General features: G+C 38.7%; 1 protein-coding gene across 2 annotated transcripts in view; it reads right to left on the bottom strand.

Moving 5' to 3' along the window:
• Window positions 1–15,132, bottom strand: part of LOC127655907 (raftlin-like) — a 143,947-nt gene that overhangs the window by 21,860 nt on the left and 106,955 nt on the right. For both annotated transcript variants that reach the window (XM_052143961.1, XM_052143962.1), the window contains exon 7: window positions 10,238–10,353. In XM_052143961.1, the coding sequence (XP_051999921.1) occupies window positions 10,238–10,353 (116 nt within the window). The remainder of the gene's footprint in view (window positions 1–10,237; window positions 10,354–15,132) is intronic.

Here is a 15,132-nt window from a genome sequence, read left to right as displayed (position 1 = left end):
CATGCAACAGAGATGTTTCTGTCTTTACTGAAATTACTATATTTAATGGAATTATTATAACAGTCAGTGTGTCATAGTGCATAACAGACAACTAATCTGTTATATCTGTGTGCAAAATAGGCTATTAAACCATGTATAAATCAATCAATAACAATAATAATAGTTATATTACATATCTATGGTGAAACCTATGTTCAGTGTCCGCAAGAATCCTGAAATACCTGGTAAAATTTTGTCTCCCTATCCGACCATAAATACATACAATAACTAACAAAAGACAAAAAACAAACAAACAGACAAACTAACTAAACAATTGAAATGAAATACATAACTAACAAAAATCAATCTAACTTACTAACAAACTAATTGATCAAATAAATAAATAAATAAATATTTAAAAATTGAATATATAACTAACAAAAAAACAAAAACGAACCAAACATTTGAAATTGAATTAATAACTAACAAAAACAATCTAACTTACTAATAAACTAACTGATTAATGAACTAACTAAACATTTAAAAATGGAATATATAACTTTAAAAAAATCAATCTAACTAATAAACTAACTCAATAACTAACTAAACATTTGAAATGGATAAATAACTGTAACACAGTTAAGGATGGGCAAGGAGGAGGCGAGAACCGGCTTGTCAACATAAATGATAATTTAATTAAACTCCAACCAAAAGCACAAACATAAACACACACACACACACACACACACACACACACACACACACACACACACACACACACACACACACACACACACACACACACACACACGACAGACATGCCCGTAATTCTCTCTCTCGAGAACCATCGTCACCGGCCGCCTTTATCTGGATATTCCGACCCGGCCCAGCCCCCCTCCGCTCCACAATAACTAACAAAGATCAGTCTAACATACAAACTAACCGACTAAATAACTAACCAAACATTTGAAATGGAATACATAACTAACAAATAAAAAAATTAATCTAACTTACTAACAAAGTAACTAACTGACTAAAAATGGAATACATAACTAACAAAAAAACATACTATTAAACTAACAGATTAACTAACTAACAAAACATTTGAAATGGAATACATAACTAACAAAAACAATCTAACTTACTAATAAACTAACTGACTAACTGACTAACAAACTATTTAAAAATTGTATATATAACTAACAAAAACAATCTAACTTACTAATAAACTAACTAACTAACTATTAATTTTTTTATATATAACTAACAAAAACAATCTAACTTACTAATAAACTAACTAACTAACTATTTAAAAATTGAATATATAACTAACAAAAACAATCTAACTAACTAACTAACTAACTAACTATTTACAAATTGAATATATAACTAACAAAAACAATCTAACTAACTAACTAACTAACTATTTAAAATGGAATATATAACTAACAAAAACAATCTAACTTACTAATAAACGAACTGACTAACTAACTAACTAACTAACTAACTAACTAACTAACTAACTAACTAATTAACTAACTAACTAACTATTTAAAAATGGAATATATAACTAACAAAAACAATCTAACTTACTAATAAACTAACTAACTAACTAACTAACTAACTAACTATTAACAAATTGAATATATAACTAACAAAAACAATCTAACTTACTAATAAACTAACTAACTAACTAACTAACTATTTAAAAATTGAATATATAACTAACAAAAACAATCTAACTAACTAATAAACTAACTAACTAACTAACTAACTATTTAAAAATGGAATATATAACTAACAAAAACAATCTAACTTACTAATAAACTAACTAACTAACTAACTAACTAACTATTTAAAAATTGAATATATAACTAACAAAAACAATCTAACTTACTAATAAACTAACTAACTATTTAAAAATTGAATATATAACTAACAAAAACAATCTAACTTACTAATAAACTAACTAACTAACTAACTAACTAACTAACTATTTAAAAATTGAATATATAACTAACAAAAACAATCTAACTTACTAATAAACTAACTAACTAACTAACTAACTATTTAAAAATTGAATATATAACTAACAAAAACAATCTAACTAACTAACTAACTAACTATTTAAAAATGGAATATATAACTAACAAAAACAATCTAACTTACTAATAAACGAACTGACTAACTAACTAACTAACTAACTAACTAACTAACTAACTAACTATTTAAAAATGGAATATATAACTAACAAAAACAATCTAACTTACTAATAAACGAACTGACTAACTAACTAACTAATTAACTAACTATTTAAAAATGGAATATATAACTAACAAAAACAATCTAACTTACTAATTAACTAACTAACTAACTATTAACAAATTGAATATATAACTAACAAAAACAATCTAACTTACTAATAAACTAACTAACTAACTAACTAACTATTTAAAAATTGAATATATAACTAACAAAAACAATCTAACTAACTATTTAAAAATTTAATATATAACTAACAAAAACAATCTAACTTACTAATAAACTAACTAACTAACTAACTATTTAAAAATGGAATATATAACTAACAAAAACAATCTAACTTACTAATAAACGAACTGACTAACTAACTAACTAACTAACTAACTAACTAACTAACTAACTAACTAACTATTTAAAAATGGAATACAAAACTAACAAAAAACAGACAATTTAACTTACTAATACATTTACTGCTTAACTAACTAACTAAATAACTAAACTTATAAAAATGTAATACATAACTAACTAACAAAAATATATTAACTTAATAACAAACTAACTGACTGACTGACTAACTAACTAACTAACTAAACATTTAATATGGAACTAAAATCAGTCTAACTTACTAAAATACTAACTGACTAATTAACTAAACAAACATTTGAACTGGAATACATAACTAACAAAAAACAATCTGACTAACCGATTAAATAACTAAATAAACATTTGAAATGAAATACATAACTAGCTAGAGGCACCTGTGTAGGCTGCACGTAGCCCTCCCCAACACCCCTAAAGAGATGTCACATACAGACCTTAGGTACCCCGCACCCCTGAGGGGGGGAACAGGTGCTACATACTAGCATGGAAGCAAGCCCAGCAGCAGCGGCCTTCTCTCTCACTACGTCTCTCACATAGGACGTGAAGCGGCTTAATGCTATGAAATGCGTCGGGGAAGGCAGTCTTTCCCGGTCCTATTATTTCAGCGGCAAATACACCACGAGGATTGTGAAGCCGTACGTGGGAAATGGTGCGGTAGTAGGTCCAGCCTAATGAGGGGGGACTCTACAAGCATGGCGACCGGAGCGGAGCTGACCAAGGGAAACGCGGGTCCGCTGACAGGGGGAATACATCACGGGGAGTTTGCCTGAAAAGGGAACTAAGCCCGTGGAGCCCAACCCCTGTACAGAGCACCTGTGACACGTAGTGGGTCTGGACACAAATTGCTCCGCTGAATTTGCAGGCCAGAAGGCTAGGGAGGAGAACATCCAGGGAGCGACGCTTAGTGGCTAATTTGTGAATGGCACTGTGTGCAAGTGGAACACCCAGTCGGTTGTGCCGCGTTACCGAGTTCTACTGGCTCGGACCTGACAAAACACGGGATGAGACCGACTCAACCCTGAGATTGTAAAATCTGGCAAAGGTATTGGGTGTTGTCCAGCCCACTGCTCTGCAGATGTCTGCTAAGGAGGTGCCATGGGCCAGTGCCCACGAGAATGCCACACTTCTTGTAGAGTGTGCTCGAGCCCGGGCACGGCCTCGGTGTGATAAGCTAAAGAAATCGCTTCAACGACCCAGTGAGCTAACCTCTGTTTGGAGACGGCGTTCCCTTTCCGCCGTCCACCAAAGCAGACAAAGAGCTGCTCAGAACATCTAAAGCACTGCGTGTGGTCCAAATAGATACGCAAAGCACGTACCGGACATAGCAACGAAAGGGCTGGGTCTGCCTCATCCTAGGGCAGAGTTTGCAGGTTCATGACCTGGTCCCTGAAGTGGGTCGTAGGAACCTTGGCCACGTAGCCCGGACATGGCCTCAGGATAACTTGAGAATGTGCCGGACCGAACTCCAGGCAGGTGTCGCTGACAGAGAACGCTTGAAGGTCCCCAACCCTCTTGATGGAGGCTAATGCGATCAGGAGGGCCGTCTTCAGGGAGAAGGCCTTGAGCTCAACGGAATCAAGCGGCCCGAGAGGACCACTGAGAGATCCCAGGAGGGGAATAGGCTAGGCCGGGGAGGGTTCAGTCTCCGGGCGCCTTTCGAGGGGCACTAACTGGACGATCGCTTTTGACGAAGCGGGGCTTCGCGGCACCGGGAGGCGGGACTGTAGAGTTTTGGGGCCGGGGTGCCGTGAGAATAGCGCGCACCGGATGGATGACCCAGGGAGTGAGGAAATCGCACTTTTATTGAGAATGTGGGTACCGCAGCTCGAAGGCGGTGCGGCAAATGAAAGTAATGAAAACAAGGATTCTCCTCCTGGCCCTCCACCGGGGGACGGAGTGGTCTTGGTACCAGCTCCGGAGCGAACATCTGACTGCCTGGGTCGCCCGTCTCAGGAGCGCTTCGGAGCTTTCCTGGTCCTGGAAGGGGTCCTGGAGACGGGGGCGTACGCAGCCTGTGAGGTGTGCAAATTCTTCAAATTCTGTCTGCCAACTTGACATTGGCCTTTTCTCGGGTTCAGAGGTACGTTTGGCATCCCAGGAAGACCCCTTGTGTCACTTCATTCGACACAACGTCGAGTGAGTGACAGAAGTGGAACTAAAATACTTTTAAATGGAATACATAACTAAACAACTGCCTAACAAGCTAAATATTATGAATTTTAGTAACTTTGCCATTCACTGAAAGTTCATCTAGCCACATTCACATGGACTGTGTGCTGAAGAATAAGCGTTCTTTGGAACCGCAAGTCGCATGTTTTTCTCATCTCTGCAGGAGCCATAAAGGTTACGTTGCCAAAGGATGTTTTTATGGTCTAGTCTAGATTGAACACTGCTCCAATGACTGTACTGACCTTCAAACTTTGCTGTCTTCTCCAACTACATACTTAAATTATTTTGCCCAAAGTAAATGTTTTTGCTCTTTTATAGCTCAGGCTACTTCACGGAATAGTTCACACAAACATGAAAATATAACCCTTGTGCTGTTTTTTTTTTCTGTGGAACACAAAAGAAGACATGTTGAAGAATCTTTATGCAACTCTTTTCAATACAACAACAGTTTATAGTGACCACAGTTATTCACATCCTAAGGAGACCAAATTAAGGTGATCCTATTTGAACTATAATTGGATTTCTTGTAACTTTAAACAAGAGATATGCCATGTGCTTCAAACAGTAAACTCCATATAGTCGCTTGTGTTGCATTAACATGTTAACCTGGTCAACTTTGTTATACCTCTTTCATCGTTGTCCAGAGAGAAAGTCTGAAATCTTTTTCTACCTTAGTTTACCCTATTGACATCTAATAATTGCACTGTAAGTTGCTTTGGATAAAAGCGTCTGCCAAATGCATAAATGTAAATGTAAGACTCTACAGACATTGGCATGTTTTAAAACAAGGGGAAATAATTTTAGCCGGCCGTAGTGACAAACTGTTAGATAAACATGAATCATTTCGGAGGTGAAAGATATCCAGAGAGCTAGACAGGAAAACTATAACAAGATCGGACTACATTTCACATCAAGTCTTTAGATGCCCTGGGCGGATTTCTTGCAGACCTCTCCAGTCCTTGATCTGTCTGTGTTTACTCAATTACAAAATGTTCTTGAAATAGGATGCAGGGATAATGCATTGTGGTAAATGTTTTTATATTCATGTTAATCACAGCAATTTCCTCCTCATTTCTCAGTGACCGGAAAATGTGCCAGACTTCGTATGCAGGTAATGTGATGTTGACAATAACATCCCAACTTTGTCACCGCCTGTGGTTGCTAGGTCAATACAATGTCAGCATGAAAACAACGTCCACAATTAACAATCGGCAAGTGCTGAGTGCCAGTCAATGTTGACTTTGGCAAGTAAATCACTCGAACTTTAAAACTAATAACTTATTATTATGTGTTAGAACTTTTACCTAAGTGGATGCCTAATTTGTTTTGTTTCTCCAGAACTTCATGCAGCAGTGCATATGTGGAATATTAAACACATTAAGCCACACAAATAAAAATATGAGGAACAAAATTGTGTGTCTTTATGTTTTTGTAACAGGCGCAGTTTCTCCGAGAAATGCCTGAGAACAACAGCTGAATTATTCCACTGTCATAGGGATGAATTACAGTATATTTTGTAATATAAAAAAGCTAAATACAGTTTCATTGACTGTAAGATATATTTATTGCAGGTACATTTACATTAACCCTCAGAGACCCAATAATATTATTAATTTTCCTTCATAAAAGTGTGGTTTTTTTTTAGGAAGCCACTGATTTTAAAAATCATATTTTGTTTTTGGGTGAATTTTGTTTGACTTTAGCAAGCTGTGACATTCAATTAGCATTTTCCCCCACCAAACAGCTTTTGTGATAGTTTTGAATATAAGCTGTGTAGAATTTTTGTAACTTATTTAATAAACAAAATATGCATTTTTAATTGATTTAAACAAATGTTGCAATTATGCTAGACTGGGCCAGTGAGGGTTCATTTAAAGGGTATTTTGGACCATAACACATATGACTTCCTGAACACAGCTACACAGAATTAAGTCTGTTCTTTGGACTCCAATGAAAGTAAGTTCCAGTTCACAGAAGCTTTCTGAAATATCTACCCTCCTCTTAATAATGCACCCTTATATACAGCAAGAGTTCACTCCCAGTGTAATAAAAGGCAGTTAAGGCAATTTCCTCCTCTGTGGATCAAAACTAATAAGTGTTGCCGGGGAGTAAATCTTCAAAGATTATTCCTCAAGGAAATGTAAAATGGAAAACTGTTTTTGTTGTTATGGTTCAGGGGCTGAGCTCTGGTGACAGAGAGTGCTCACTGCAGTGCATGTCCAAGGTTACATTGTCTATTGATTTTCCTTTACGACAAGAAAGAGTCCTCGCTCAATTTGACTTGTATTGAACACACAAGGCTCAGTTATTCAGTAAGTGCTTTGGAGATTTGTGCATACAATTAAACATTTCAATATATATATATTATGTCTCAAGATTCTAACTAAATTAAAGATGGGACAGACAGACATTTATGTACATATACTGTATAGATAGATACACTAACTTAAATAAAATACATGAATAAATACATTAACACAATGGAACAGATAACTAGCTAAATAAACTCAGCAAAAAAGAAACGTCTTTTTTTTGGAGACTGTATTTTAAAGATCATTTTGTAAAAAAAATTAATAACTACAGATCTTTTCAAAGTTTTCCATACTCGTTCAATGAACCATAAACAATTAATGAACATGCACCTGTGGAACGGTCGTTAAGACACTAACAGCTCACAGACGGTAGACAATTAAGGTCACAGTTATAAAAATTTAGGGCACTAAAGAAACCTTTCTACTGACTCTGAAAAACACCAAAAGAAAGATATCCAGGGTTCCTGCTCATCTGCGTGAACGTGCCTTATGCATGCTGCATGGAGGCATGAGGACTGCAGATGTGGCCAGGGCAATACATTTCAATGTCCGTACTGTGAGACACCTAAGACAGCGCTACAGGGAGACAGGAAGGACAGGAAGGATCGTCCTCACAGTGGCAGGTACAGGACAGCAACAACAACTGCCTGAACACACAATCCCTCCATCAGTGCTCAGACTGTCTGCAATAGGTTGAGAGAGGCTGGATTAAGGGCTTGTAGGCCTGTTGTAAGGCAGGTCCTTACCAGGACATCACCAGCAACAATGTCGCCTATTGGCACAAACCCACCTTTGCTGGACCAGACAGGACTGGCAAAAAGTGCTTTTCACTGATGAGTCGCGGTTTTGTCTCACCAGGGGTGATGGTCAGTTTATTGTAGAAGGAATCAGCATTATACTGAGGCCTGAACTCTGGAGTGGGATGTATTTGGAGGTGGAGGTCTGGGGCGGTATGTCACAGTATCATCGGACTGAGCTTATTGTCATTGCAGGCAATCTCAACGCTGTGTGTTACAGGGAAGGCTCATCCTGGCATGACCCTCCATCATGACAATGCCACCAGCCATACTGCTTGTTCTGCGCATGACAGGAATGTCAGTGTTCTGCCATGGCCAGCGAAGAGCCCGGATCTCAATCCCATTGAGCATGTCTGGGACCTGTTGGTTTGGAGGGTGAAGGCAAGGTCCAATCCCCCCAGAAATGTCCGGGAACTTGCAAGTGCCTTGATGGAAGAGTGGGGTAACATCTCACAGCAAGAATTGGCAAATCTGGTGCAGTCCATGAGGAGGAGATGCACTGCAGTACTTAATGCAGCTACTGACTGTTACTTTTGATTTTGACGCTGCCCCCCCGATCAGGGACACATTATTCCATCCCTGTTAGTCACATGTCTGTGAAAATGTTTCAGTTTATGTCTTAGTTGTTGAAACTTATGTTCACACAAATATTTACACATGTTAAATTGGCTGAAAATAAAAGCAGTTTAAAGTGAGGACGTTTCTTTTTTTGCTGAGTTTATATTTAAAATTGAATAACTAATTAGATAAAACATTTATTAAATAAATAGGAACATTTAATAACTAGAAATTAATTAATAAATACATTCCAACAACTTACAAAATACAAATTTATCCCAAAATGGAACAGAAAATTAAATACATTAAAAGTGGAACAAATGACAGATAGAGACATAGATAGATAGATAGATAGATAGATATACTAATTTAAAGAAATAAAGAAATAAACTGAGTAACAACTAAATCAAATAAATACATTTTTAAATACATAAAAAATGGAACACATAAAACGAAATATATTTAAAATGGAATAACTTATTAGATAAAAATAGATTAGATAAAAAGATAAATACATAAATTATAACAACTAAATAAAATAAATTAATAAATATGTAAAAAAATGGAATAGATAACTAAATATATTTAAAAAGAATTAGAACTAATTTAAAACTAATTAGACAGACAGACAAATAGACAGACAGACAGACAGACAGACAGACAGACAGACAGATACTAACTTAAAGAAGAAAAATAAAAAAATAAACTGAGTAACAACTAACTAAAAAGAAGCACATAGAAAAATATATTTTAACAACACTAAATGCATTTAAAATTGAACGACTAATTATCACCCTCATGTAATTCCAATCCTGTATAACTTTCTTCCGTGGAACATCCTGAAGAATATCCTGGCCACATGAAACAGCACGAGGTTGAGCAAATAATGACTGAATTTTAATTTTTGGGTGAACTATTTCTTTAAATTACAATCGCACTGCACACAGGTAAATGTGAAGCAAAGTTAGATTTGAATGCAGCGCGTCAGTCGATCTGCTCTGAATAATGCTGGCCAGAGGCGGTGTGTCCTTACCCTCAGCGACATTAAAAAACACCATGCTTCAGTAAAAAGAGAGAGACAAGAGGGCTGTAGGATTATAAAATAAAGCTTAAAGCTGGATTACGCTGATAGTATACAGCGCTAACTAAAGCAACACTGCCCAGTTCATTCACTCCTCACACTCACACTCACACACACACACACACACACACACACACACACACACACACACACACACACACACACACACACACACACACAATAAACCCAAGTCACTCTGCGCAGCAGGGCCTATTACTGTCACTTAGACAGGAAGTTCTAATGTAAAATGGGATTTCAGCTTTTTTGTGTGTAATTTGCAGTGACCTTCAAGACAACGTTTTAGTAGCTTCACTTAATTGAATGTTTGTTAGGAGTATGTGCAAGTACTTTCACGCACTCAGTGCTGGTAGTTTCGCATAGCCAGACTTTTGACTATCGACAAAGTCTGGTCTGTTTTGCGGCTTGTTCTGTTCAAGAACCGCTCACTTAGAGAGGATAGGACCATGCTCATGCTACAGTCAGTTATAGAAAGCAGGAAAAAGACAAAAAAGCAGTCACACACTTTAAAAAGAATGATTCGTTCATTCGTGCTGTCAATCATGGCCAAAACACTACTTCACGTTATTCAAATTGAGCCATTTATATTAAAGGCATATTGGGTCATGTTGTTCTGTACATGAAAATAGGACAATAGCTGCTCTAAAAACAGAATGGAAGTGCATTTGAGTGACACTCACATCGATGATTGTCCACTGTTCCACTACTATAGCGTCGTACGCAGTAGCTGCGTTAGTGTCACCTTCCACACCTTCCTGGAACACAAACACGCTGTCCACAGTCGAAGCGAGCAGATCTGTTGGGAAGAGAGGATAAGTCAGACAATTCTCTAGCCAGACCTTGGACTATCAGCATAAAATCTGGTCTCCATTGCAACTGCCCACCTACAGCTAGGGTACTCTTCCTTTTTTCTCCATGTGCCACTCTGTCCCACACAAAGTGCTCATGAGTGCTCAGCCTTCTCAAGTATACTCTTTTGACCGCGAGGCAATAGAGATGTGTTTGATGCCTGCACATTACAACTGCTTTGCGACACTCTTTTAATACAGTCAATGGCAGGCGCATGCACCGACGATGTGCCAAGATGCGGAATGTACACATGTACTGTGCTGATGACGAAATTTGCTTCACGTGGAAAACTGAAGTATACTTTGGCATTTAAACTGGAATTGTAAGGTGACAGTCTGACTGACATTTAAAGCGAACAATCACAATTAGCTGGCGATATCTGTATCTAAAAAGCGATTGGCTCTTTTACCTATACGGCTGGACTTCCTTTCTATATCTGCTGACCGTTGGGTGTTCCAATTTCTCTCATTAATTTTAATAGAAGTGGCCCGTCTCTGCTAAATAGTCTGTGGAGCTGCTGCAACATGGGCCGCCATCTTGATTGCTTTGGGTTGAATGGATCACATGACTGTATCACATGACAACAAGTACGTCATAGTTTTCGAATACCTCAGTATCCCTGTCCACATTACAACGTGAAGATGCCATTTTCAAATGAATCCGCTTGGGAGGCATTTTCGCTGGACTAAAACGCTGGACGAAAGGACAAAACATAACAAAATTAATGCTTTAAAAAAAATGTATAATAATGTTTTCGTGTGGAAGTGTCCTAATGCAGATTAAAGGCCTTGTTTACATTTTAATTTTTTTACAGTTGGAGTTTGAACGTTCTTGGCCCATATGAACATTCCGTTAATACAAGTATACCCACCTTTTTCGTGAATGCGGAATTGCTCCACGATTCGACTGTTTTCAATTTCAGCAATTGTTACTGCTTTCACTCATATCAGCAAAAATTCTTAGCAGGATGTGTAATGTTTAGGTTATTACATTTGTAAAAATGGTCCAAAACATGCCGATACTCCACAGTGTCGAGATGACCTTTTGACAGTGTCTCACCTAAGTGTGTATGACATGAAGCGATGGTCTGAGTTTAGTTACGCTGATATCATGAATTATTCTGAGTTGTTATGACAGCCAACAACTGCACAAGTTGAGCCTGAAATTCAAACAATTAAATGGTTGTTGTTCTCCTAAGGATCGCTCATTTTGCACCCTGCACTCTGACCCCAGCTTAGCTGGGATATGTGAAAAATAAATAATTTCACCATGTATATGCAGAAATGTATGTATAATGTGTGACAATTGGTCAAATTAAATTAAATTAAATTAAACAAATTAAATTAAAATTAAATTAAATTTTGGCAGTTTTCTCTTGTCGTCTCAAGTCCAGAAATAGAAAACAGGCAATAAGAATAATCATGACGCAGCCCGAGGCCTGGGAATCTCAGCGAGTACCAGGGGCGTCGGACTGGGGGGGTAAAGGGTACCGAGTACCCAGGGCCCGAGGCAGGGGGGGCCCCTTAGAAGTCAGTTTTCTATACATACATATTTGGTACGGGGGCCCAGCAAGATGGTTTGTACCCAGGGCCCAAAATTTGGTGCTACGCCCCTGGCGAGTACTGACACTGACTACCACCCCTGGAATCACAAGTTCGAATCCAGGGCATGCTGAGTGACTTCAGCCAAGTCTCCTAATCAATCACATTGGCCCGGTTGCTAGGGAGGGTAGAGTCACATGGAGTAACCTTCTAGTGGTCACGATTAGGGGTTCTCACTCTCAATGGGGTGTGTGGTAAGTTGTACGTGGATCACGGAGAGTATCATGAGTCTCCGCGGTGTCATGCACAGCGAGCCACATGATAAGATGAGCGGATTGATGGTCTCAGAAGCGGAGGCAACTGAGACTTGTCCTCCGCCCCCCAGATTGAGGTGAGTAACTGCGCCAACGCGAGGACCTACTAAGTAGTAGGAATTGGGCATTCCAAATTGAGAGAAAAGGGAATAAAAAAATACAATAAAAAAATCATGGCACCACCCAGTGGTTGCAGTGGTTGATTTTGAATGGCAACTGTTCGAAAACCATAATTCTGATCAGTTCGGAAAATCATAGCAAGCCCAGTCAGAACCGTCTGAAGGCCTGTGCCAACTTTGGTGGATGTAGCTTCAAAGCTCTAGGAGGAGTTACAGTCAGAAAGTGTTGTTCTGGGTTTAGTTATATTGAAAAAAACGTAAACCATGTCTGTAGAATATCAGTATGTTGGCTTTGTCAAACTAACATACACTCACCTAAAGGATTATTAGGAACACCATACTAATACTGTGTTTGACCCCCTCTCGCCTTCAGAACTCCCTTAATTCTACGTGGCATTGATTCAACAAGGTGCTGAAAGCATTCTTTAGAAATGTTGGCCCATATTGATAGGATAGCATCTTGCAGTTGATGGAGATTTGTGGGATGCACATCCAGGGCACGAAGCTCCCGTTCCACCACATCCCAAAGATGCTCTATTGGGTTGAGATCTGGTGACTGTGGGGGCCATTTTAGTACAGTGAACTCATTGTCATGTTCAAGAAACCAATTTGAAATGATTCGAGCTTTGTGACATGGTGCATTATCCTGCTGGAAGTAGCCATCAGAGGATGGGTACATGGTGGCCATAAAGGGATGGACATGGTCAGAAACAATGCTCAGGTAGGCCGTGGCATTTAAACGATGCCCAATTGGCACTAAGGGGCCTAAAGTGTGCCAAGAAAACAACCCCCACACATTACACCACCACCAGCAGCCTGCACAGTGGTAACAAGGCATGATGGATCCATGTTCTCATTCTGTTTACACCAAATTCTGACTCTACCATCTGAATGTCTCAACAGAAATCTAGACTCATCAGACCAGGCAACATTTTTCCAGTCTTCAACTGTCCAATTTTGGTGAGCTCTTGCAAATTGTAGCCTCTTTTTCCTATTTGTAGTGAAGATGAGTGGTACCGGTGGGGTCTTCTGCTGTTGTAGCCCATCCGCCTCAAGGTTGTGCGTGTTGTGGCTTCACAAATGCTTTGCTGCATACCTCGGTTGTAACGAGTGGTTATTTCAGGCAAAGTTGCTCTTCTATCAGCTTGAATCAGTTGGCCCATTCTCCTCTGACCTCTAGCATCAACAAGGCATTTTCAGCCCACAGGACTGCCGCATACTGGATGTTTTTCCTTTTCACACCATTCTTTGTAAACCCTAGAAATGGTTGTGCGTGAAAATCCCAGTAACTGAGCAGATTGTGAAATACTCAGACCGGCCCGTCTGGCACCAACAACCATGCCACGCTCAAAATTGCTTAAATCACCTTTCTTTCCCATTCTGACATTCAGTTTGGAGTTCAGGAGATTGTCTTGACCAGGACCACACCCCTAAATGCATTGAAGCAACTGCCATGTGATTGGTTGATTAGATAATTGCATTAATGAGAAATTGAACAGGTGTTCCTAATAATCCTTTAGGCGAGTGTATTTATTTCACTGACATAACTCAAAAAACAAAGCAGATTATCCAGTTCTGGTTGTTCTAGTTAAACTTGCTACCAAGTGCCTCAAACATCAGTGCAACTTACCTGAATCTACAGCAAGTCCAGTGATTATTTCATATCCAAATGCCCTCACATTATCAACTCTGTACATTCATTTTTTATGTTGTCTGAGGCTGAAACTAGTGGAAACTAAATGCTCCGTGTGAAATTGTTTTCTTCATGATTTAACAGTTTTTTTGTAATTTATACCCAGCGAAAAGTATTGAAATAAAGCACAGCAAGAGAGAATAGCTAACTCTGGGGGGAATTCTAGGTCATAAAACTGTAAGAAGAGAAAGAAGAGATGCTGGAAGAGGACATGGGGAGTCGTTTAAAATATAAAAAAAAGAAAGAATAACAGAAACAAGTCAGACAGAGAATAATGAATGACCAGCCTAATTAGCCAAGATGTCCATATTGGAATCTGGAACATTCCCGATGAAATAAGCAAGCTCTTTTAAACCTAGTCCAAACGTAAAAGCTGAAAATTTTAATGGCCTGGTGTCGCTTGTCACCCCATGTGGCTCCTTCGCTTGGCTCTATTTTAGAGTCATCTTCATATATGGGCGGATAATAAGCTCTGTTGAGTATTGAAGACGAGAGTAAGGGTTTCTGGGAACCGGCTCACATCCAGTGTTTTTTTCTGCTCCCTCTCTTGGGCTGAGAGCTTTCTTATTACCCCTCCCTGCATTTACACACTAATACGGTTTGTGCTACCCCTGTCTGCAATGGGAGACACTCCAGATTACATTATAAGGGTCTGAAGGATGGGCAACTGTGGGTTGGACCCTGGCGGGGCCCTTCAAAGGGGTTTTCTTGGGAAAGGGAGGGGAAGGGTGGCCATCGCCTTGGTTCTTCCATCAAAAAGAAAAACATTTAAGGCTGCACTTACTCAACTGAAGACATCTCACAGGCCTTTTATATGGGGGCATTGTTTTGCCTCCCCGACAGCAGATGTTCCCACTTGGGAACATAATTGGAAAAGACTACATGGGAGACTACCTCAGCTGGACAGCTTTTCTGAATAGACACTCATGTCTCAGGTGAGAGTATGAGAGCTGTCTTTTCTACAGATTCTCCAAATGTCAGCTCAATAAGTTGTCAGTCATTTGAGGGGGGGTGTTTCTGGAGATTGAAGGGAGAGAGTAAGGGATTGTCCATTTGATG

The sequence above is a fragment of the Xyrauchen texanus genome, chromosome 15 (assembly GCF_025860055.1).
Source record: "Xyrauchen texanus isolate HMW12.3.18 chromosome 15, RBS_HiC_50CHRs, whole genome shotgun sequence".
NCBI classification, from domain to species: Eukaryota; Metazoa; Chordata; class Actinopteri; order Cypriniformes; family Catostomidae; genus Xyrauchen; species Xyrauchen texanus.
Note: the sequence above shows the minus strand (reverse complement) of the source record. Positions and strands in the feature narration are given on the sequence as shown.